Source organism: Aphelocoma coerulescens, unplaced genomic scaffold, assembly GCF_041296385.1.
Source record: "Aphelocoma coerulescens isolate FSJ_1873_10779 unplaced genomic scaffold, UR_Acoe_1.0 HiC_scaffold_642, whole genome shotgun sequence".
In the NCBI taxonomy this organism is placed as follows: Eukaryota; Metazoa; Chordata; class Aves; order Passeriformes; family Corvidae; genus Aphelocoma; species Aphelocoma coerulescens.
In genome coordinates this window covers 1,405-26,265 of record NW_027183995.1, presented here as the reverse complement: position 1 = coordinate 26,265, position 24,861 = coordinate 1,405, and the positions used below count along the sequence as shown (strand labels likewise).

Below are 24,861 nucleotides of genomic sequence, written 5' to 3'. Positions count from 1 at the left end.
GGTTTTTGGGGCTGTTTCGGGGTATTTTGGGGTGATTTTGGGGAGGATTTCGGGGTATTTTTGGGGTGATTTTGGGGAGGATTTTGGGGTATTTTTGGGGTGATTTTGGGGAGGATTTTGGGGTGATTTTAGGGAGGATTTTGGGGTATTTTTGGGGGTGATTTTGGGGTATTTTTGGGGTGATTTTGGGGTATTTTCGGGGTGTTTTCGGGGTGCTCTGACCTTCTCTCCTCCCCCTTCCCGCAGCTCCCGCAGCTGCCGCAGGCGCCGGCCCCGCTCCAGCTGCTGCTGCAGCTCCTGCTCGGCCTCGTCCTCCTCCAGGGCCGGGGGGGTCCCGGGGGCTTCTGCCTCATCTGGGGGGGCAAATTCGGGTCAGGGGGACCCCAAAATCCCCCAAAACCTCTCAAAAATCCCCACTGAGCCCCCAAAACCTCCCCAAAACCACCCCAAAATCCCTTAAACCCCCCCCCCCCCCCTCCTGAGCTCCTGCTCTGCCTCGTTCTCCTCCAGGGATGGGGGGGGGTCCGGGTTGCTCTGAGGGGGCAAATTTGGGTCAGGGAGACCTCAAAACATCCCCCAAATCTCCCCAAAATCCCCCAAATCTCCCCAAATCCCTCCAAATCTCCCCAAACCCCCCCCAAATCTCCCCAAATCCCTCCAAATCTCCCCAAAATCCCCCCAAATCTCCCCAAAATTCCCCCAAATCTCCCCAAAATCCCCCCAAATCTCCCCAAAATTCCCCCAAATCTCCCCAAAATCCCCCCAAATCTCCCCAAAATCCCCCCAAATCCCCCCAAATCCCCCCAAAATCTCCCCAAAATTCCCCCAAATCTCCCCAAAATCCCCCCAAATCCCCCCAAAATCCCCCCAAATCTCCCCAAAATCCCCCCAAATCTCCCCAAACCTCCCCAAAATCTCCCCAAAACTCCCCAAAATCCCCCCAAACCTCCCCAAAATCCCCCCAAATCTCCCCAAATCCTCCCAAATCTCCCCAACCCCCCCCAAATCTCCCCAACCCCCCCCAAATCTCCCCAAATCTCCCCAAAATCCCCTCAAATCTCCCCAAACCCCCCCAAATCCCCCCAAATCCCCCCAAATCTCCACAAATCCCCCCAAAATCTCCCCAAAACTCCCCAAAATCCCCCCCAAATCCCCCCAAACCTCCCCAAAATCCCCCCAAATCTCCCCAAAATCTCCCCAAAATTCCCCCAAATCTCCCCAAAATCCCCCCAAATCCCCCCAAACCTCCCCAAAATCCCCCCAAATCCCCCCAAATCTCCCCCCAAGTCCCCCAAAATCTCCTCAAACCCCCCAAAATCCCCCCAAACCTCCCCCAAATCCCCCCAAAACTCCCCCTAGTCCCCCCAAAATCCCCCCAAATCCCCCCAAAATCCCCCCCAAATCCCCCCCAAACCCCCCCCACCATCACTGCTGATGTCCATGCTCTCGGTGCGGGTGTCGTCCGAGGGCAGCGGGGCCTGGGGGGTCCCCTCGGGGGGGCTGGAGGCGTTTTCGGGGTCCCCCCCAGCCCCCCTCCTCATCCTCCTGCACCTTTCGGCCTCGGCCCCGCGACCTGGGGGGGGTTTGGGGGGGATTAGGAGGGATTTGGGGGGGATTGGGGGGGATTTGGGGGGGATTTGGGGGGGATTTGGGGGGAGTTTAGGAGGGATTTGGGGGGGTTGGGGGGTTTAGGGGGGGATTTGGGGGGGATTTTGGGGGGATTTGGGGGGGATTTGGGGGGGTTTGGAGGGATTTGGGGGGGTTTAGGGGGGATTTTGGGGAGATTGGGGGGGTTTAGGGAGGTTTGGAGGAGTTTTGGGGGTTATGGGGGGATTTGGGGGAATTTGGGGGAGGTTTGGGGGGTTTGGGGGGATTTTGGGGGGGCTTGGGGGGTTAGGGGGGCTTTGGGGGGGTTTAGGGACGTTTGGGGGGATTTGGGGGGATTTGGGGTGGGTTTGTGGGGGTTTAGGGGGGATTTGGGGGGGTTTGGGGGGAATTTAGGGGGGATTTGGGGGGTTTAAGGGGGTCTAAGCGGGATGTGGGGGGATTTAGGGGGGAATTGGGGGGCTTGGGGGGAATTTAGGGTGGTTTAGGGGGGATTTTGGGAGGATTAGGGGAAATTTAAGGTGGTTTAGGGGGATTTAGGGTGGTTTAGGGGGAATTTAGGGCAGTTTAGGGGGGATTTTGGGAGGATTAGGGGGAATTTAAGGGGGTTTAGGGGGAATTTAGGGGGGTTTAGGGGGAATTTAGGGGGGTTTAGGGGGGATTTGGGGCAGTTTAGGGGGAATTTAGGGCAGTTTAGGGGGAATTTGGGGAGGATTAGGGGGAATTTAAGGGGGTTTAGGGGGGATTTTGGGAGGTTTAGGGTGGATTTGGGGGGCTTAGGGGGAATTTAGGGCAGTTTAGGGGGGATTTGGGGAGGATTAGGGAGAATTTAGGGGGGTTTAGGGGGGATTTGGGGGGAATTTAGGGTGGTTTAGGGGGAATTTAGGGGGGTTTAGGGTGGATTTGGGGGGTTTGGGGGGAATTTAGGGTGGTTTAGGGGGAATTTAGGGGGTTTAGGGGGAATTTAGGGGGGTTTAGGGGGGATTTAGGGCGGTTTAGGGGGGATTTCAGGAGGATTAGGGAGAATTTAGGGGGGTTTAGGGGGGATTTGGGGGGTTTAGGGGGAATTTAGGGGGGTTTAGGGGGAATTTAGGGGAGATTTGGGGGGATTTAGGGTGGATTTGGGGGGCTTAGGGTGGATTTGGGGGGCTTAGGGGGAATTTAGGGCGGTTTAGGGGGGATTTAGGGCGGTTTAGGGGGGATTTCGGGAGGTTTAGGGAGAATTTAGGGGGGTTTAGGGGGGATTTGGGGGGAATTTCGGGTGGTTTAGGGGGAATTTAGGGGGGTTTAGGGGGAATTTAGGGGGGTTTGGGGGGAATTTAGGGGGGTTTAGGGGGAATTTAGGGGGGTTTAGGGGGGATTTTGGGAGGTTTAGGGTGGATTTAGGGGGCTTAGGGGGAATTTAGGGCAGTTTAGGGGGGATTTCAGGAGGATTAGGGAGAATTTAGGGGGGTTTAGGGGGGATTTCGGGAGGATTAGGGGGAATTTAGGGTGGTTTAGGGTGGATTTCGGGAGGATTAGGGGGAATTTAAGGGGGATTTAGGGTGGATTTGGGGGGTTTGGGGGGAATTTAGGGGGATTTAGGGTGGATTTGGGGGGTTTGGGGGGAATTTAAGGGGGTTTAGGGTGGACTTGGGGGGCTTAGGGGGAATTTAGGGCAGTTTAGGGGGGATTTAGGAAGGATTGGGGGAATTTAGGGGGGTTTAGGGTGGATTTGGGGGGTTTGGGGGGAATTTAGGGTGGTTTAGGGGGAATTTAGGGGAGATTTGGGGGGATTTAGGGTGGATTTGGGGGGCTTAGGGTGGATTTGGGGGGCTTAGGGGGAATTTAGGGCAGTTTAGGGGGGATTTCGGGAGGTTTAGGGAGAATTTAGGGGGGTTTAGGGGGGATTTGGGGGGCTTAGGGGGAATTTAGGGTGGTTTAGGGGGAATTTAGGGGGGTTTAGGGGGAATTTAGGGGGGTTTAGGGGGAATTTAGAGGGGTTTAGGGTGGATTTAGGGGGCTTAGGGGGAATTTAGGGCAGTTTAGGGGGGATTTCAGGAGGATTAGGGAGAATTTAGGGGGATTTAGGGGGGATTTTGGGAGGATTAGGGGGAATTTAGGGCGGTTTAGGGGGAATTTAGGGCAGTTTAGGGGGGATTTCGGGAGGATTAGGGAGAATTTAAGGGGGTTTAGGGGGGATTTGGGGGGAATTTAGGGTGGTTTAGGGGGAATTTAGGGGGGTTTAGGGTGGATTTAGGGCGGTTTAGGGGGGATTTTGGGAGGATTAGGGGGAATTTAGGGGGGTTTAGGGGGGATTTTGGGAGGATTAGGGGGAATTTAGGGGGGTTTAGGGGGGATTTGGGGGGAATTTAGGGTGGTTTAGGGGGAATTTAGGGGGGTTTAGGGGGAATTTAGGGGGGTTTAGGGGGGATTTGGGGGGGGACCTGGAGCCGAAGTCGCCCTGGGTGTCCCCCGGGGCCAGCGCCAGGAGGTCGTCGGCCCTCAGGGGCTTCTCCTTCTTGCGGAGCCTCCGGACCCGGCGCCGCGTTTTCCGGAACGTCACCGCCTGGGGGAGGGGCGGGGGGACCCCCAAATTAACCTCCCCCCCCCCCCCAAACTTCGGGACCACCCCCCCCAAAAAAAGGGAACCCCAAAACCCCCCCCTCAGAAAGGCTCCCGGGAATTTCGGGAAAAGAATTCCCAAAAGCGCTGCAGGAGGAGCGGAATGGAAGGGGAAAAAGAGCAAAAAAAGGGGGAAAACGGCCCAAAAAGGGCTCCAAAAAATCCCAAATCGGCCCCAAAAAATCCCAAATCGGCCCCAAAAGGGCCCTGGGTCGAGAGGGTTGGAGGGGATTGGGGTGAAATCGCCCCAAAAATCCACGAATTCCACAGGGAGAGACCCCAAAAGCTCCTCCCGGACCTCAGGAATGAAGGGGAAAAGCACCAAAAGTGGGGAAAGCGCCCCAAAAATGAGCTCAGTTCTCATAAATTAACCCCAAAACCGAAGCTGAGCCCCAAAATCTGCTGAATTCCCTCAAAATGCACCCCAAAATCTGCCCCAATGAGCCCAAAATCCTCCCAAATTCACCTCAGTGACCCCAAAATCCCTCAGAATCCCCCCAAATCCACCCCAATGACCCCAAACCCCCTAAATTCACGCCAACAACCCCAAATCCCCCCCAGCGACCCCAAATCCCCCCAAATCCACCCCAATGACCCCAAAATCCCCCCAAATCCCCCCAAATCTGCCCCAAGGACCCCCAAATCCCCCCAAATCCCCCCAAAATCCACCCCAAATCCACCCCAATCATCCCCAAACCCCCCCAAATCCACCCCAAGTCCCCCCAAATCCCCCCCAAATCTCCCCAAATCCACCCCAGACCCCCAACCCCCCCCAATCCCCCCCAATCCCCCCTAAACCCCCCAAAATCCCCCCAAATCCACCCCAATCACCCCAAACCCCCCCAGATCCCCCCCAAAATCCCCCCAAATCCCCCCAAAATCTCCCCCAAACCACCCCCAATGACCCCAAACCCCCCCCAAATCCACCCCAAACCCCCCAGCACCCCCAAATCCCCCCCAAAATCCCCCCTAAACCCCCCAAATCCCCCCTAAGCCCCCCCAAATCCACCCTAAATCCACCCTAAATCCCCCCCAATGACCCCAAATCCACCCCAATCACCCCAAATCCCCCCAAATCCACCCAAAGTCCCCCCAAATCCCCCCAAAACCCCCCCAACCCCCCCAAAATCCCCCCAAAATCTCCCCCAAACCCCCCCAAATCCACCCCAAATCCCCTCCAAACCCCTCCCAATGACCCCAAATCCCCCCAAATCCACCCCAATCCCCCCAAAACCCCCCCAACCCCCTCCAAACCCCCCCCAAATCCCCCCAAAATCTCCCCCAAACCCCCCCAAATCCCCCCAAACCCCCCCAATGACCCCAAATCCCCCCAAAATCCCCCCTAAATCCCCCCAAAATCTCCCCCAAACCCCCCCCAATGACCCCAAATCTGCCCCAAATCTCCCCTAAACCCCCAAAATCCCCCCCAAATCCCCCCCAAACCCCCCCCAATGACCCCAAATCCCCCCCGAAATCCACCCGAATCCCCCCAAATCCCCCCCAAACCCCCCCCCCCCCGTCCCCCTCCCCCCCTCACCATCTCCTCCGGGGTCAGGTACTCCGGGGCCAGACGGGGGAGGGGCAGCTCCAGGCTCTGGGGGGTGGGGCCGGGGGGAGGGGGGAGGGGCCCGGGCCGGGGGTCCCCCCCCGCGTCCTGAGTGCCCCCCGGGCCCAGGCGGAACGAGGGGCGCGGGGCCGGCTCGTCGTACTGGGCCAGCAGCGAGGGCGCCTTCGGGGCCTGCGGTACGGCGCGATACGGCGCGATATGGCACGATATGGCACGATATATCGCGATATATCACGATACGACGCGATATGTCGCGATATATCGCGATATGAGGTGATACATCGCGCGATACGATGCGAACTGCGCCGTCGGCAGCCGCGTACGCGCCGTGTCGGGAGCTGTGTCGCGATAGAAGCCACGATATGTCGCGATAGAAGCCGCGATAGAAGCTGCGATAGAAGCCGCGCTATGTCGCGATAGAAGCCATGCTATGTCGCGATAGAAGCCGCAATAGAAGCCCCGATACGTCGCAATAGAAGCCGCGATGTGCCGTGATAGGTCGCGATAGAAATTGCAATAGAAGCCGCGCTATGTCGCGATAGAAGCCGTGATAGAAGCAGCGCTACGTCGTGATAGCAGCGGCGCTATGTCGCAATAGCAGCTGTGCTACGTCGCGATAGCAGCGGCGCTATGTCGCGATAGAAGCCGTGATAAAAGCTGTGATAGCACTCGCGCTATATCGCGATAGAAGCGGCGCTATGTCGCGATAGCAGCCGCGCTATGTCGCGATAGAAGCGGCGCTATGTCGCAATAGAAGCGGTGCTATATCGCGATAGCAGCCACACTATGTCGCGATAGAAGTGGCGCTATGTCGCGATAGAAGCGGTGCTATATCGCGATAGCAGCGGCGCTATGTCGCGATAGAAGCCGTGATAAAAGCTGTGATAGCACTCGCGCTATGTCGCGATAGAAGCGGCGCTACGTCGCGATAGAAGCGGTGCTATGTCGCGCTAGAAGCCGCGCTACGTCGCAATACGCTGCGCTATGTCACGATAGAAGCGGTGCTATGTCACGATAGAAGCAGCGCTATGTCGCGATAGCAGCGGCGATAAAAGCTGTGATAGCACTCGCGCTATGTCGTGATAGCAGCGGTGCTATATCGCGACAGCAGCCGCGCTATGTCGCGATAGAAGCGGTGCTATGTCGTGATAGAAGCCGTGATAAAAGCTGTGACAGCACTCGCGCTATGTCGTGATAGCAGCCGCGCTATGTCGCGATAGAAGCGGTGCTATGTCGCGATAGAAGCTGCGCTATGTCGCGATAGCAGCCACACTATGTCGTGATAGAAGCTGTGATAAAAGGTGTGATAGCACTCGCGCTACGTCGCGATAGAAGCAGCGCTATGTCGCGATAGAAGCGGCGCTATGTCGCGATAGAACCAGTGCTATGTCGCACTAGAAGCGGTGCTATATCGCGATAGCAGCCACACTATGTCGCGATAGAAGCGGTGCTATGTCGCGATAGAACCAGTGCTATGTCGCACTAAAAGCGGTGCTATATCGCGATAGAAGCAGCGCTATGTCGCGATAGAAGCCGTGATAAAAGCTGTGATAGCACTCGCGCTATGTTGCGATAGCCGCGCTATGTCGCGATAGCCGCGCTATGTCGCGATACGTCGCGATAGCCGCGCTATGTCGCGATACGCCGCGGTAGCCGCGGTACCTGCAGGGCGGGCCCGGGCGGCTGCTCCCCGTAGGGGTCGTAGGGCGGCCGCCGGCGCCGCAGCTCCTGCTCCTCCCGCGCCCGCGCCGCCGCCGCCAGCGCCACCTGCTCCAGAACGTCCTCGCCCGGCTCCAGCACCCCTGCGCAGGGACAGACGGACACACGGACACGGGGAGGGACACGGGGAAAGGGGGAGGGACAGACGGACACGGGGAGGGACAGACGGACACCGGGAGGGACACGGGGAAAGGGGGAGGGACAGACGGACACGGGGGGGGACAGACGGACACGGGGAGGGACACGGGGAAAGGGGGATGGACAGACGGACACGGGGATGGACACGGGGGAAGGGGGAGGGACAGACGGACACGGGGAGGGACAGACGGACACGGGGAGGGACAGACGGACACGGGGACGGGGACACAGACACGGACACACGGACACGGGGAGGGACACACAGACACGGGGAGGGACACACGGACACGGGCACGGACACACGGGGACAGACACACGGACATGGGCACAGACACACGGACACGGGGAGGGACACACGGAAGTGGGCACGGGCACACGGACACATGGACACGGGGAGGGACACGGGGACGGACACACCGACACGGGGACGGACACACGGACATGGGCACGGGCACACAGACACACGGACACGGGGAGGGACACGGGGAAAGGGGGATGGACAGACGGACACAGGGACGGACACACGGACATGGGGACACGGGGACGGACATACGGGGAGGGACACATGGACACAGGGACGGACAGACAGACATGGGCACGGACACACGGACACGGGGACGGACACACGGACACGGGCATGGACACACAGACACGGGGACAGACACGGGGATGGACAGACGGACACGGGGAGGGACACACGGACATGGGCACGGGCACACAGACACACAGACACGGGGAGGGACACGGGGATGGACACACGGACGCGGGGACGGACAGATGGACATGGGCACGGACACGGGGACACACGGACACGCGGACAGACACGGGGACAGACACACGGACACGGGGACGGAGAGACAGACGGACACGGGGATGGACAGACGGACACACGGGATGGACACGCGGACATGGGCACAGACACATGGACACGGGGACGGACACACGGACACGGGGATGGACATGGGGAGGGACAGAAGGACAGACGGACAGGGGGACAGTGAGGGGACACCCAGCACGAGGGAACACCCCACGCCCCGAGTGCCTCGGGGACAGCACCAGCCCCTCCCAGTGTCCCCCAGTATCCCCCAGTGTCCCCCAGTGCCTCCCAGTGTCCCCCAGTATCCCCCAGTGCCTCCCAGTGTCCCCCAGTATCCCCCAGTGCCTCCCAGTGTCCCCCAGTGCCTCCCAGTGTCCCCCAGTATCCCCCAGTGCCTCCCAGTGCCTCCCAGTGTCCCCCAGTATCCCCCAGTGCCTCCCAGTGTCCCCCAGTGCCTCCCAGTGTCCCCCAGTATCCCCCAGTCCATCCCAGTATCCCCAGTATCCCCCAGACTGACCCCTGTCCTTGAGGGTCAGCACCAGGCTCTCTCCCAGTCCCCTCCCAGTCCATCCCAGTCCCTCCCAGTATATCCCAGTCCATCCCAGTCCATCCCAGTCCATCCCAGTCCCCTCCCAGTCCCTCCCAGTATATCCCAGTCCCTCCCAGTATCCCCCAGACTGACCCCTGTCCTTGAGGGTCAGCACCAGGCTCTCTCCCAGTCCCCTCCCAGTCCATCCCAGTCCCTCCCAGTCCCCTCCCAGTATATCCCAGTCCATCCCAGTCCATCCCAGTATATCCCAGTCCATCCCAGTCCCTCCCAGTATCCCCAGTATCCCCCAGACTGACCCCTGTCCTTGAGGGTCAGCACCAGGCTCTCTCCCACTCCCTCCCAGTCCCCTCCCACGCCATCCCAGTCCCTCCCAGTATATCCCAGTCCCTCCCAGTCCATCCCAGTATATCCCAGTATCCCCAATACCCCCAGACTGACCCCTGTCCTTGAGGGTCAGCACCAGGCTCTCTCCCAGTCCCCTCCCAGTCCATCCCAGTCCCTCCTAGTATATCCCAGTCCATCCCAGTCTCTCCCAGTCCATCCCAGTCTCTCCCAGTCCCCTCTCAGTCCATCCCAGTCCCCTCCCAGTATATCCCAGTCCCTCCCAGTATCCCCAGTATCCCCAGACTGACCCCTGTCCTTGAGCGTCAGCACGAAGCTCTGGCCCAGTCCCTCCCAGTCCCCTCCCAGTATATCCCAGTCCATCCCAGTCCCTCCCAGTCCCTCCCAGTATATCCCAGTCCCTCCCAGTCCCTCCCAGTATCCCCAGACTGACCCCTGTCCTTGAGCGTCAGCACGAGGCTCTGTCCCAGTCCCCTCCCAGTATATCCCAGTCCCTTCCCAGTCCCTCCCAGTCCCCTCCCAGTATATCCCAGTCCCCTCCCAGTCCCTCTCAGTCCCCTCCCAGTCCCTCCCAGTATCCCCAGTATCCCCCAGACTGACCCCTGTCCTTGAGGGTCAGCACGAGGCTCTCTCCCAGTCCCTCCCAATCCCTCCCAGTCCCCTCCCAGTATATCCCAGTCCCTCCCAGTCCCTCCCAGTATCCCCAGTATCCCCAGACTGACCCCTGTCCTTGAGCGTCAGCACGAAGCTCTGGCCCAGTCCCTCCCAGTCCCCTCCCAGTATATCCCAGTCCATCTCAGTATATCCCAGTCCATCCCAGTCCATCCCAGTCCCCTCCCAGTATATCCCAGTCCCTCCCAGTCCCTCCCAGTATCCCCAGACTGACCCCTGTCCTTGAGGGTCAGCACCAGGCTCTCTCCCAGTCCCTCCCAATCCCTCCCAGTCCCCTCCCAGTATATCCCAGTCCATCCCAGTCCATCCCAGTCCATCCCAGTATATCCCAGTCCCCTCCCAGTATATCCCAGTCCCCTCCCAGTCCCTCCCAGTATATCCCAGTCCATCCCAGTCCATCCCAGTCCATCCCAGTATATCCCAGTCCCCTCCCAGTCCCTCTCAGTCCCCTCCCAGTCCCTCCCAGTATCCCCAGTATCCCCCAGACTGACCCCTGTCCTTGAGGGTCAGCACCAGGCTCTCTCCCAGTCCCCTCCCAGTCCATCCCAGTCCCTCCCAGTCCCCTCCCAGTATATCCCAGTCCATCCCAGTCCCCTCCCAGTATATCCCAGTCCCCTCCCAGTCCCTCTCAGTCCCTCCCAGTATCCCCAGTATGCCCAGACTGACCCCTGTCCTTGAGGGTCAGCACGAGGCTCTCTCCCAGTCCCTCCCAATCCCTCCCAGTCCTCTCCCAGTATATCCCAGTCCATCCCAGTCCATCCCAGTATATCCCAGTCCCCTCCCAGTATATCCCAGTCCCTCCCAGTATCCCCAGTATCCCCAGACTGACCCCTGTCCTTGAGGGTCAGCACGAGGCTCTCTCCCAGTCCCTCCCAATCCCTCCCAGTCCCCTCCCAGTATATCCCAGTCCATCCCAGTCCCTCCCAGTTCCTCCCAGTCCCCTCCCAGTATATCCCAGTCCATCCCAGTATCCCCAGTATCCCCAGACTGACCCCTGTCCTTGAGGGTCAGCACCAGGCTCTCTCCCACTCCCTTCCAGTCCCCTCCCACGCCATCCCAGTCCATCCCAGTCCCTCCCAGTCCATCCCAGTCCCTCCCAGTATATCCCAGTCCCTCCCAGTCCCCTCCCAGTATATCCCAGTCCCTCCCAATATATCCCAGTCCCCTCCCAGTCCCTCCCAGTATCCCCAGTATCCCCCAGACTGACCCCTGTCCTTGAGGGTCAGCACCAGGCTCTCTCCCAGTCCCTCCCAGTCCATCCCAGTCCCTCCCAGTATATCCCAGTCCCTCCCAGTCCCCTCCCAGTATATCCCAGTCCCTCCCAATATATCCCAGTCCCCTCCCAGTATCCCCAGTATCCCCAGACTGACCCCTGTCCTTGAGGGTCAGCACCAGGCTCTCTCCCAGTCCCTCCCAATCCCTCCCAGTCCCCTCCCAGTATATCCCAGTCCATCCCAGTCCATCCCAGTCCATCCCAGTATATCCCAGTCCCCTCCCAGTATATCCCAGTCCCCTCCCAGTCCCTCCCAGTATATCCCAGTCCATCCCAGTCCATCCCAGTCCATCCCAGTATATCCCAGTCCCCTCCCAGTCCCTCTCAGTCCCCTCCCAGTCCCTCCCAGTATCCCCAGTATCCCCCAGACTGACCCCTGTCCTTGAGGGTCAGCACCAGGCTCTCTCCCAGTCCCCTCCCAGTCCATCCCAGTCCCTCCCAGTCCCCTCCCAGTATATCCCAGTCCATCCCAGTCCCCTCCCAGTATATCCCAGTCCCCTCCCAGTCCCTCTCAGTCCCTCCCAGTATCCCCAGTATGCCCAGACTGACCCCTGTCCTTGAGGGTCAGCACGAGGCTCTCTCCCAGTCCCTCCCAATCCCTCCCAGTCCTCTCCCAGTATATCCCAGTCCATCCCAGTCCATCCCAGTATATCCCAGTCCCCTCCCAGTATATCCCAGTCCCTCCCAGTATCCCCAGTATCCCCAGACTGACCCCTGTCCTTGAGGGTCAGCACGAGGCTCTCTCCCAGTCCCTCCCAATCCCTCCCAGTCCCCTCCCAGTATATCCCAGTCCATCCCAGTCCCTCCCAGTTCCTCCCAGTCCCCTCCCAGTATATCCCAGTCCATCCCAGTATCCCCAGTATCCCCAGACTGACCCCTGTCCTTGAGGGTCAGCACCAGGCTCTCTCCCACTCCCTTCCAGTCCCCTCCCACGCCATCCCAGTCCATCCCAGTCCCTCCCAGTCCATCCCAGTCCCTCCCAGTATATCCCAGTCCCTCCCAGTCCCCTCCCAGTATATCCCAGTCCCTCCCAATATATCCCAGTCCCCTCCCAGTCCCTCCCAGTATCCCCAGTATCCCCCAGACTGACCCCTGTCCTTGAGGGTCAGCACCAGGCTCTCTCCCAGTCCCTCCCAGTCCATCCCAGTCCCTCCCAGTATATCCCAGTCCCTCCCAGTCCCCTCCCAGTATATCCCAGTCCCTCCCAATATATCCCAGTCCCCTCCCAGTATCCCCAGTATCCCCAGACTGACCCCTGTCCTTGAGGGTCAGCACGAGGCTCTCTCCCAGTCCCTCCCAATCCCTCCCAGTCCCCTCCCAGTATATCCCAGTCCATCCCAGTCCCTCCCAGTTCCTCCCAGTCCCCTCCCAGTATATCCCAGTCCCCTCCCAGTCCCCTCCCAGTATATCCCAGTATCCCCACTGACCCCTGTCCTTGAGGGTCAGCACCAGGCTCTCTCCCAGTCCCTCCCAATCCCTCCCAGTCCCCTCCCAGTATATCCCAGTCCATCCCAGTCCATCCCAGTCCATCCCAGTATATCCCAGTCCCCTCCCAGTATATCCCAGTCCATCCCAGTATATCCCAGTCCCCTCCCAGTCCCTCCCAGTATCCCCAGTATCCCCCAGACTGATCCCTGTCCTTGAGGGTCAGCACCAGGCTCTCTCCCAGTCCCCTCCCAGTCCATCCCAGTCCCTCCCAGTCCCCTCCCAGTATATCCCAGTCCCTCCCAGTCCCCTCCCAGTATATCCCAGTCCCTCTCAGTCCCTCTCAGTCCCTCCCAGTCCCTCCCAGTATATCCCAGTATCCCCAGACTGACCCCTGTCCTTGAGGGTCAGCACGAGGCTCTCTCCCAGTCCCTCCCAATCCCTCCCAGTCCCCTCCCAGTATATCCCAGTCCCTCCCAGTATATCCCAGTCCCCTCCCAGTATATCCCAGTCCCTCCCAGTCCCTCCCAGTATCCCCAGACTGACCCCTGTCCTTGAGGGTCAGCACCAGGCTCTGGCCCTCGGGGATCGAGGCCGGGTCGTGCTCCACCGTCAGCCCCTGCAGGTCCCGGGCGCTGTAACGCTCCTGGGGGGGCAGATTTGGGCTCATTTCCCGCGATTTTGGGACATTTTGGGTCGTTTGGGGTCTTTTGGGAAAATTTTGGGAAAATTTTGGGTGATTTGGGGCAATTTTTGGGACATTTCAGGGCAATTTAGGGGCAATTTTGAGTCATTTCAGGACAATTTTGGGCCGTTTTGGGGTCAATTTTGGGCCATTTTGGGGTCAGATTTGGGGTCATTTCCCAGGATTTTGGGACATTTTGGGTCGTTTCAGGTCTTTGGGGAAAATTTTGGGGCAATTTTGGGGCAATTTTGGATCATTTCAGGGCCAATTTTGGGCCAATTTAAGGACAATATTGGAAGATTTAGGGCGAATTTTGGGCAGTTTTGGGGTCAGATTTGGGCTCATTTCCCGCGATTTTGGGACATTTTGGGTCGTTTGGGGTCTTTTGGGAAAATTTTGGGAAAATTTTGGGTGATTTGGGGTAATTTTTGGGACATTTCAGGGCAATTTTGGGGCAATTTAGGGGCAATTTTGAGTCATTTCAGGACAATTTTGGGCCGTTTTGGGGTCAATTTTGGGCCGTTTTGGGGTCAGATTTGGGCTCATTTCCCAGGATTTTGGGACATTTTGGGTCGTTTGGGGTCTTCTGGGAAAATTTTGGGACATTTTGGGGCAATTTTGGGTCATTTCAGGGCCAATTTTGGGCCAATTTAAGGGCAATATTGGAAGATTTAGGACGAATTTTGGGCAGTTTTGGGGTCAGATTTGGGGTCATTTCCCGCGATTTTGGGACATTTTGGGTCGTTTGGGGTCTTTTGGGAAAATTTTGGGAAAATTTTGGGTGATTTGGGGCAATTTTTGGGACATTTCAGGGCAATTTAGGGGCAATTTTGTGTCATTTCAGGACAATTTTGGGCCGTTTTGGGGTCAATTTTGGGCCATTTTGGGGTCAGATTTGGGGTCATTTCCCGCGATTTTGGGACATTTTGGGTCGTTTCGGGTCTTTGGGGAAAATTTTGGGGCAATTTTGGGGCAATTTTGGATCATTTCAGGGCCAATTTTGGGCCAATTTAAGGACAATATTGGAAGATTTAGGGCGAATTTTGGGAAGTTTTGGGGTCAGATTTGGGGTCATTTCCCGCGATTTTGGGACATTTTGGGTCGTTTGGGGTCTTTTGGGAAAATTTTGGGAAAATTTTGGGTGATTTGGGGTAATTTTTGGGACATTTCAGGGCAAATTTGGGCCAATTTAGGGGCAATTTTGGGGTCAGATTTGGGGTCATTTCCCGGGATTTTGGGACATTTCGGGGTCGTTTTGGGTCTTTTGGGAAAATTTTGGGACATTTTGGGTCAATTTTGGGTGATTTGGGGCATTTTTGGGGCAATTTTGGGAGATTAAGGGTCAATTTTGGTCAGTTTTGGGGTCAGATTTGGGTTCATTTCCCCGGATTTTGGGTCAATTTTCGGGTTGTTTCGGGTGATTTTGGGGTCGTTTGGGGCAATTTTGGGCCAATTTTCACCAATTTCAGTCCATTCTCATCCATTTTGGGTTGAATTTTCACCAATTTTGGTCCATTTTGGGCCAATTTTCACCAATTTTCCTCCATTCTGGTGCATTTTGGGATGAATTTTCACCGATTTTGGTCCATTTTGGGCTGTTTCGGGGTGAATTTTCACCAATTTTGGTCCATTTTGGGATGAATTTTCACCAATTTCCGTCCATTCTGATCCATTTCGGGTTGAATTTTCGCCAATTTTGGTCCATTTTGGGCCAATTTTTGCCAATTTCCCTCCATTCTGGTGCATTTTGGGATGAACTTTCACCGATTTTGGTCCATTTTGGGCCGTTTTGGGGTGAATTTTCACCAATTTCAGTCCATTTCGGGTTGAATTTTCACCGATTTCAGTCCATTTTGGGCCAATTTTCACCAATTTCCCTCCATTCTGATCCATTTTGGGATGAATTGTCACCGATTTTGGTCCATTTCGGGCCCATTTTGGGTGAATTTTCACCGATTTCCCTCCATTCTGATCCATTTCGGGTTGAATTTTCGCCAATTTTGGTCCATTTTGGGCCAATTTTTGCCAATTTCCCTCCATTCTGGGCCACTTTTGGGTTAAATTTTCATCAATTTCAGTCCACTTCGGGCCAATTTCGGGTGAATTTTCACCGATTTCTGTCCATTCTGGGCCAATTTGGAGTGAATTTTCACCAATTTTGGTCCATTTTGGGTTGAATTTTCACCGATTTTGATCCATTTTGGGCCAATTTTTGCCAATTTCCCTCCATTCTGGTGCATTTTGGGATGAACTTTCACCGATTTTGGTCCATTTTGGGCCGTTTCGGGGTGAATTTTCACCAATTTCAGTCCATTTCGGGTTGAATTTTCACCGATTTCCGTCCATTTTGGGCCAATTTTCACCAATTTCCCTCCCTTTCAGGCCATTTTGGGGTGAATTTTCACCGATTTCAGTCCATTTCGAGCTGATTTTGGGATGAATTTTCACCAATTTCAGTCCATTTTGGGCCAATTTTCACCAATTTCCCTCCATTTTGGGCCAATTTTCACCAATTTCCCTCCATTCTGATCCATTTCGGGTTGAATTTTCACCCATTTTGGTCCATTTTGGGCCAATTTTCGCCAATTTCCCTCCATTCTGATCCATTTCGGGATGAATTTTCACCGATTTTGGTCCATTTCGGGCCCATTTTGGGTGAATTTTCACCGATTTCCCTCCATTTTGGGCCAATTTTCACCAATTTCCCTCCATTCTGATCCATTTCGGGTTGAATTTTCGCCAATTTTGGTCCATTTTGGGCCAATTTTCACCAATTTCCCTCCCTTTCAGGCCATTTTGGGGTGAATTTTCACCGATTTCAGTCCATTTCGAGCCGATTTTGGGATGAATTTTCACCAATTTCAGTCCATTTTGGGCCAATTTTCACCAATTTCCCTCCATTTCGGGCCAATTTTCACCAATTTCCCTCCATTCTGATCCATTTCGGGATGAATTTTCACCGATTTTGGTCCATTTTGGGCCAATTTTGGCCCCTTTTTCCCCAGCCCCTCCTCACCCTCCGGCGCCGCTGGAATTCCTCCTCCACCAAGGGGCTGAGCCCGAACTCCTCCTCCATCTCCTCCAGCAGCCTGGCCTGCAAAGCCCCCCAGTTCCACCAGTTTGGGGGGCACTGGGAGGACTGGGAACCCCCCAGGAACAGCCCCAGCCCCGCCCCCAACACCCCCCGGGAGTTGGGAATTCCTCAGGGGGGCAAAACGAGCGGAAAAATCTCAATTTTGGTTAAAAAAGGAGCTGAAATTCAAAGGGGGCGCTGCTAAATTGGGGGATTTTCCCAGAAATTTTTGGGGGGGGATGCTCCTAAAATTCAATTTTGGGCTTGGAAGAGCTCAAATTTTCTAAATTTCAGGAAAAATGGGGGGGGTTAAGAATAAAAATTCAGCATTTTGGTGTAAAACAGGAAGAAATTAGCTCAAAAATCACAACTTCAAAGCCTCAAAATGTCGTTTTTTAGTAAAATTTCCCACGGAAAATCCCTAAAAATCCCTAAAAATCCCTAAAAATCACACTGACGCTCAAAATCCCCAAAATTCAGGACAAAATGAGAATTTTCAGCTCAGAATTCCTCCTTTTAACCCAAAACACCGTTGCAAAAAACCAAATTTCAACCCCCAAACCTCCCATTTTTAAGGAATTTTCCCCCAAAACCCTTAAATTTTACCCCAAACTTCCAGGCACCGCCACAAATTCCCAAAATCCAACCCCAACCCCGGAATTTCAGGTGACAAAAACCCCCAAAACCCCCTAAAAAAATCCCAACTCTGACCAAAAAAAGCCTCCAAAAATTCAAATTACGGCTGAAAAATCCCCAAAAACGGGTATAAAATCGCCGGGTTTGGGGTGAAATCGAGGGGTTTGGGGTTTCCTGGGATTTGGGGGGTTTTTTGGGGATTTTGGGGGGCTTTTCTCACCCTTTTTTCTGCCAATTCTTTCTCCCTCTGCAGCGCTCGGCTGCGCTCGATCCAGGCGGCCGCGTCGTCCAGCCAGGGCTCCTCCTCCCCCAGCGTCTTCACCTTCCTGGTTTGGGGTGAAAAAAGGACATTTTGGGGTTTCCTAAATCACCTCTGAACCACCCCAAATCCTTCCTGAGCGGGTTTTTTTTTTTTTTTTTTCGTTTCTCAAAAAAATCCTGATTTTTTTTTTCCAAAATTTTCTCCTGGATTTTTTTGGGTTTGTTTTTTTTTTTTTTTTTTCCCCACCCTGAAGTTTTCGGTGTTGTCGAAAAAATCTTTGCTAAAAACGCTAAAAAAGCGCAAATTAGCCCAAAAATAGCCTCGGGATTGCCCCCAAAATTTTCTCTGTGCCTCAAATCCACCCCTGAGAGCTCCTAAATCTCTTCCTGCCCCCTCCAAAAACCCAAATTCACCCCCAAATCCACCCCAGAATCCTCCCAAAGCCCCCCCAAATCCCCCCTAAATCCCCCTCAGTGCCCCCCAATTCCCCCCAAAATCCCCCAAACCCCCCGTGCCCCCCAAAATCCACCCCAGAACCCTCCCAAAGCCCCCCAAAATCCCCCCCCAACCCCCCCAGTGCCCCCCAATTCCCCCAAAATCCCCCCCAGTGCCCCCCAATCCCCCCAAAATCCCCCCAGAACCCTCCCAATTCCCCCAAAATCCCCCCCAAATCCCCCCAAACCCCCCCAGTGCCCCCAAAATCCCCCAAACCCCCCAGTGCTCCCAGTTCTCCCCCAAATCCCCCCCAGAACCCTCCCAAAGCCCCCCAAAATCCCCCCCAAAATCCCCCCAAACCCCCCCAGTGCTCCCCAATTCCCCCCAAAATCCCCCCAACCCCCCCAAAATCCCCCCAAACCCCCCCAGTGCCCCCCAAAATCCCCCCCCAAATCCACCAAACCCCTCCCAGTCCCCCCAAACCCCCTCCCAGCCCCTCCCCAGCCCCCCAAAACCCCTCCCAAATCCCCCAAAACCCCTCCCCAGCTGCCCCAAACACCCCAAAACCCCTCCCAGCCCCTCCAACTGTCCCCAAACCCCCTCCTAGCCCCCCCAAAACCCTTCCCCGGCCCCCCAAAACCCCTCCCAAATCCCCCAAAGCCCCATCCCAGGCCCCCCAAACCCCCCAAAACCCCTCCCAGCCCCTCCAACTGCCCCCAAAACCCCTCCCCAGACCCCCCAAAGCCTCTCCCCAGCCCCCCAGACCCCCCAAAGCCCCTCCCCAGCCCCACAAATCCCCCCAAAACCCCTCCCCAGCCGCCCCAAACACCCCAAAACCCATCCCAGCCCCCCCAAAACCCTGCCCCAGCCCCCCAAAACCCCTCCCAGCTCCTCCAACCCCCCCAAAACCCCTCCTAGCCCCCCCAAAACCCTTCCCCGGCCCTCCAAAACCCCTCCCACTCCCCCAAACCCCCCAAAGCCCCATCCCAGCCCCCCCAAAACCCCTCCTAGCCCCCCAAACCCCCTCCTAGCCCCCTCAAAACCCCTCCCAAATCCCCAAAGCCCCATCCCAGGCCCCCCAAACCCCCCAAAACCCCTCCCAAATCCCCCAAAGCCCCATCCCAGCCCCCCCAAAACCCCTCCCAGCCCCTCCAAAACCCCCAAAACCCCTCCCAGCCCCTCCAACTGGCCCCAAAGCCCCTCCCAGCCCCCCCAAAACCCCTCAAACCCCTCCCCAGCTCCCCCAAAGCCCTTCCCCAGACTCCCAAATCCCCCCAAAACTCCATCCCAGCCCCTCCAACTGCCCCCAAAGCCCCTCCCCAGCCCCCCCAAAACCCCTCCTAGCCCCCCAAAACCCTTCCCTAGCCCCCCAAAACCCCATCCCAGCCCCTCCAACCCCCCCAAAACCCCTCCTAGCACCCACAAATCCCCCAAAACCCCTCCCCAGCTCCCCAAAAACCCTCCCCAGCTCCCCCAAGCCCCCCAAAGCCCCATCCCAGCCCCCCCAAAACCCCTCCTAGCCCCCTCAAAACCCCTCCCAAATCCCCCATAGCCCCATCCCAGGCCCCCCAAAACCCCTCCCAGCCCCTCCAACTGCCCACAAACCCCCTCCCAGCCCCCCAAACCCCCCAAAGCCCCATCCCAGCCCCCCCAAAACCCCTCCTAGCCCCCCCAAAACCCTTCCCTAACCCCCCAAAACCCCATCCCAGCCCCTCCAACTGCCCCCAAAGCCCCTCCCAGCCCCCCCAAAACCCCTCCCAGCCCCCCCAAAACCCATCCCCAGCCCCCCAAAACCCCATCCCAGCCCCTCCAACTGCCCCCAAAGCCCCTCCCAGCCCCTCAAAACCCCTCCTAGCCCCCCCAAACCCCCTCCCAGCCCCCCCTGTACCCCAGTTTCTGGTTCAGCAGCCGTTTCTCCTTGGCCGCCGCCAGCTTCTCGCGGATCTCCTCGCGCTGCCGCAGCGCCAGCGGATTGATCACCTCGGCCGCCACCGGGTCCTCCTTGGTGCCCGCCTCTGCCTCGGGGGAACGCCCCAAATCAGCCCCAAAACGGCCCCAAAATCAGCCCCAAAATGGCCCCAAAGTCAGCCCCAAAATCCGCCCTAAAATCGGCACGGAGCACCCCAAAATCAGCCCCAAACCGGCCCTAAAATCTGCACTGGGCACCCCAAAATCGGCCCCAAACAGACCCCAAAATCAGCCCCAAAGTTGGCCCCAAAATCAGCACTGGGCACCCCAAAATCAGCCTCAAAAGCCCCAAACCAACCCCAAAATCAGCCCCAAAACGGCCCTGAAGTCAGCCCCAAAACGGCCCCAATCAGCCCCAAACAGCCCCAAAACGGCCCCAAAGTCAGCCCCAAAACGGCCCCGAAATCCGCCCTAAAATTGGCACGGAGCACCCCAAAATCAGCCCCAAAGTTGGCCCCAAAATCAGCACTGGGCACCCCAAAATCAGCCCCAAACCGACCCCAAAGTCAGCCCCAAAACGGCCCCAAAGTCAGCCCCAAACGGCCCCAAATCAGCCCCAAAGTCAGCCCCAAACGGCCCCAAAATCCGCCCTAAAATCGGCACGGAGCACCCCAAAATCGGCCCCAAACTGACCCCAAATCAGCCCCAAAACGGCCCCAAAACGACCCCAAAACAGCCCCAAAGTCAGCCCTAAAATGGCCCCGAAATCCGCCCTAAAATTGGCACGGAGCACCCCAAAATCAGCCCCAAAGTTGGCCCCAAAATCAGCACTGGGCACCCCAAAATCAGCCCCAAACCAGCCCCAAAATCTGCACTGGGCACCCCAAAATCGGCCCCAAAACGGCCCTGAAGTCAGCCCCAAAACGGCCCCGAAGTCAGCCCCAAACGGCCCCAAATCAGCCCCAAAGTCAGCCCCAAACGGCCCCAAAATCTGCCCTAAAATCGGCACGGAGCACCCCAAAATCGGCCCTAAACTGACCCCAAATCAGCCCCAAAACGGCCCCAAAACGACCCCAAATCAGCCCCAAAACAGCCCCAAAGTCAGCCCTAAAATGGCCCCGAAATCCGCCCTAAAATTGGCACGGAGCACCCCAAAATCAGCCCCAAAGTTGGCCCCAAAATCAGCACTGGGCACCCCAAAATCAGCCCCAAACCAGCCCAAAATCCGCACTGGGCACCCCAAAATCGGCCCCAAGCCGACCCCAAACTCAGCCCAAAAACGGCCCCGAAATCAGCCCCAAAACGCCCCCGAAGTCAGCCCCAAAACAGCCTCGAAATCAGCCCCAAACTGGCCCCAAAATCAGCCCCAAAATTGGCACTGGGCACCGCAAAATCAGCCCCAAAATCAGCCCCAAAAGGAGCTCCTGAGCCCCCAAAACCCGCCCCAAAATGGGCTCCCAAACACCCCAAAACCCGCCCCAAAATGGGCTCCCAAACACCCCAAAACCCGCCCCCAAACCCCGCCCCCAAACACCCCAAAACCCGCCTCAAAATGGGCTCCCGAGCACCCCAAAACCTGCCCCAAAATGGGCTCCCGAGCACCCCAAAACCTCCTCAAAACCCGCCCCAAAATCAGTCCCAAAATCCACCCCAAAAGGAGCTCCTGAGCCCCCAAAATCCACCCCAAAATGAGCTCCCGAACACCCCAAAACCCGCCCCAAAAACCCCAAAACCCGCCCCAAAACCCGCTCCCAAACACCCGAAAACCCGCCCCCAAACCCCCCAAAACCCGACCCAAAATGGGCTCCTGAGCACTCCAAAATCCACCCCAAAACCCGCCCCAAAATCAGCCCCAAAAGGAGCTCCTGAGCACCCCAAAATCAGCCCCAAAAGGAGCTCCTGAGCACCCCAAAATCCACCCCAAAACGGGCTCCTGAGCACCCCAAAATGGGCTCCCGAACACCCCAAAACCCGCTCCCAAACCCCCCAAAACCGCCCAAAGTGGGCACCTGAGGCACCCCAAAACCCGCCCCAAAATCCGCTCCCAAACACCCAAAACCCGCCCCAAACACCCCAAAACCCGCCCCAAAACCGCCCCAAACACCCCAAAACCCCCCAAAACCCGCTCTCAAACCCCCCAAAGTGGCACCTGAGCACCCCAAAACCCGCCCCAAAATCCGCTCCCAAACACCCCAAAACCGTCCCAAAACCCCCCAAAACCCGCCCCAAACACCCCAAAACCGCCCCAAACACCCCAAAACCCGCCCCAAACACCCCAAAACCACCCCAAAACCCCCCAAAACCCGCCCCAAAAATCCCAAAACCCCCCAAAACCGCCCCAAACACCCCAAAACTGCCCCAAACACCCCAAAACCCGCCCCAAAACCCGCCCCAAACATCCCAAAACCCCCCCAAAACCGCCCCAAACACCCCAAAACCTGCCCCAAACACCCCAAAACCACCCCAAAACCCCCCAAAACCACCCCAAACCGGGGTCCCCCCCCTCACCTTTCTTGGCCGCCGCCGTTTCCAGGGGCTTCAATCCCAGTTTGGCTCGGAGTTTACTGGGAATGGCAACAGGGCTGAGGGGGGGAGGGGTCCCGGGGGCTTTTGGGGTGGGGGGCACCCCAAGTTTGGGGTCGGACCACCCCATTTTTGGGAAAAGGGAGGGGGGGGACGGGGGGGGGGGATCCTCACTTGGTTTCTTCCACGCTCAGGGAGGATTCGGCCGCCGTGGGTTTGGGAGGTGCTGAGGGGGGATAATTAATTAACTATCGTTAATTAATTAATTAGCATTAATTAATCCATGTTGGAGATCCTCTGACACCCCTTGGCCCCCCCCCAAAATTCCCTCCAACCCCCCCTCCCCCCTCCCCAAAATCCCTCTGAGGGCTCCCCCATCCAAAGCTTCCCCCCCTCCCCCAAATCACCCCAACCCCCCCCAAAAATCCTCCAGGACCCCCTCGCCGCACCCCAAAATCCACTCGAGCACCCCCCAAACCCCTCCGGACACCCCAAACCCCTCCGGACACCCCCAAATCCCCCCCAGCCCCCTCCGGACACCCCCAAACCCCTCCGGACACCCCAAACCCCCCCCCGCCCCCTCAGGTGCCCCCAAACCCCTCCAGACACCCCCAAACCCCCCCCCAGCCCCCTCAGGTGCCCCCCAAATCCCTCCTGACACCCCCAAATCCCTCCCCACCCCCCTCCGGACACCCCCAAACCCCTCCAGACACCCCCAAACCCCCCCAGCCCCCTCAGGTGCCCCCAAATCCCTCCAGACACCCCAAATCCCTCCCAGCCCCCTCAGGTGCCCCAAATCCCTCCTGACACCCCCAAATCCCCCCCCAGCCCCCTCAGGTGCCCCCAAATCCCCCCCCAGCCCCCTCAGGTGCCCCCAAATCCCTCCCCAAACCCCTCAGATACCCCCAAATCCCTCCCCAGCCCCCTCCGGACACCCCCAAATCCCCCCAGCCCCCTCAGCTGCCCCCAAATCCCCCCCCAGCCCCCTCAGGTGCCCCCAAATCCCCCCCCAGCCCCCTCAGGTGCCCCCAAACCCCTCCCAGCCCCCTCCGGACACCCCCAAATCCCCCCCCAGCCCCCTCAGGTACCCCCCAAATCCTCCCAGCCCCCCCCCCCCCCCAAATCCCGCTCCGGGCCCCCCCTCAGCGCTCCCCTCCCCCCCCCCTCCGCCCTCACCGGGCTCCTCCCGCTCCTCCTTCCTCTCCCTCTTGGCTCTCCGCTCGCTCTCGGAGCCCCCCCGGCCATGGCCGCTCCTGCCGGGCTCCTCGGGCCTCCGCGGCGGGGAGGAACCGGAGCCTCCTCCTCCACCGGAGCCACCGCGCTCGCCCCGGGAGCGGCTGCGTTTCCCCGCGCCGCTCCCCGCCGCGGTGCCGATGCTTGCGGTGCTCGCGGGGTCGCCCCGCGCTGCTGCTGCTGCCTCCACCGCCCGTCCCGGCTGCTCCCGGAGCCTCCTCGGCCGCCTCGGTCCCGCCACGCTCCCGGTGCTTCTTCGAAGCGCCCATGGCCGCGCCGCCACTTCCGGGAGAGAGCGGGACTTCCGGTCGTTACCGTGGCAACGCTTCCGGTGCGCGGCTACTTCCGGCAGAGCGCGGTGCTGACTGGCTGAGGTAAAGGCGGGCCTGAGGAGGCGCTGTGGGATGAACCATTATGCGCCTGGAGGGGGGGGAACAGGATGAGTGCGGCCCAGCTCTGTCCCCTCATAGAGGGCTGGAGACCCCCGAAAAAGGCCCGGGGATCTTCCAACCTCGTACATCGCGGGGGGACGCGGTTCCCAGTGAGGAGACCCCGTAAATACCGCACCCCCGGGGTACAACACAATGGCGGCGCCATCAGAAACGAAGAGAGCCTTTGAAAACAGCAAGATGGCGGCTGCTTGGGGTGCAGCAAAATGGCGACGCATTGGGGGGGGGGGAGGGACCGCGAAAAGAACGGGGGTGTCTTCCAGGAGAAGAAAAAGGGCGCGGCTCTCCTAACTGGCGTCCTGCAGAGCCATCACGGGAGTCAAAGACTCCCAAATGCGCGCTCCGGTGGCCCCGTTCCGCCCGGTTCGCCCCGGGGCGTGTCCGCCCTCCCCCCCCCCGCCACCTCGTGCCCCTTTGATCCACCCGGCCCGGGCGCCTCGGCGGCGCCGGTGCTGGGGGCGTGGCCACGGCGGGGTGGGCGTGGCCACGGCGGGGTATAAAAGCCGCCCCCGCGGCTCGGCGCTCTCCCAGTCCCGTCACGAGCGGCGCGTGGAGGTACCGCAACCCCTGAGGGGCTTTGGGGGTTGGGGGAGGGGGATTTTGGGTCCCTTTGAGAAGATCGGGTGTTCAGGGGGTTCTTTGAATGTGCGGGGGGTGCCTTGAGCCCTGTCCAAGGGGGGGTTGTTCAAGGGGGGCTCTGTAAAGTCCTGGGGTCCCTCTGAGGGTTTTGGGGTCTCCGGGGGAGTCGTTCGATGCTCCAGAAAGGCTTGAACGCTGTCACCCCCTAAGGACATTTTAGCGTGGCCGGGGGGGGGTCCTCATAAAAGTATTTGGGGGGATTTTGGGGCGTGGCGAGCACTCGGTGCGTTCCTTAAAAATCCTGCGGCACCCAGCGCAAAGTTGGGGTGCAAAGTCCCTTTAAAGCTGCTTAGGAGCAGAAAATTG

At 58.1% G+C, this 24,861-nt stretch overlaps 1 protein-coding gene across 1 annotated transcript; it reads right to left on the bottom strand.

The window, feature by feature from the left end:
- Positions 1–226: 226 nt before the first annotated feature.
- On the bottom strand, positions 227–23,987 carry SART1 (spliceosome associated factor 1, recruiter of U4/U6.U5 tri-snRNP). Its single transcript, XM_068999975.1, has 13 exons — positions 23,979–23,987; positions 23,411–23,864; positions 22,409–22,460; positions 22,220–22,275; positions 19,692–19,818; positions 17,327–17,432; positions 16,414–16,491; positions 13,259–13,358; positions 7,439–7,578; positions 5,747–5,947; positions 4,032–4,153; positions 1,424–1,573; positions 227–353 (listed from the first exon to the last, which is right to left on the bottom strand). The coding sequence occupies exons 1-12, from the start codon at positions 23,985–23,987 to the stop codon at positions 1,426–1,428; spliced, it is 1,593 nt and encodes a 530-aa protein (XP_068856076.1). The 3' UTR covers positions 227–353; positions 1,424–1,425.
- Positions 23,988–24,861: the final 874 nt, after the last annotated feature.

Coding starts and splice junctions, on each gene's coding strand:
- SART1 (XM_068999975.1), bottom strand. Junction 13,359..16,413: donor AATTCCAGCGGCGCCGGAGG/GTGAGGAGGGGC, acceptor CTGCCCCCCCAG/GAGCGTTACAGCGCCCGGGA. Junction 7,579..13,258: donor GCTGACCCTCAAGGACAGGG/GTCAGTCTGGGG, acceptor GTCCCTGCGCAG/GGGTGCTGGAGCCGGGCGAG.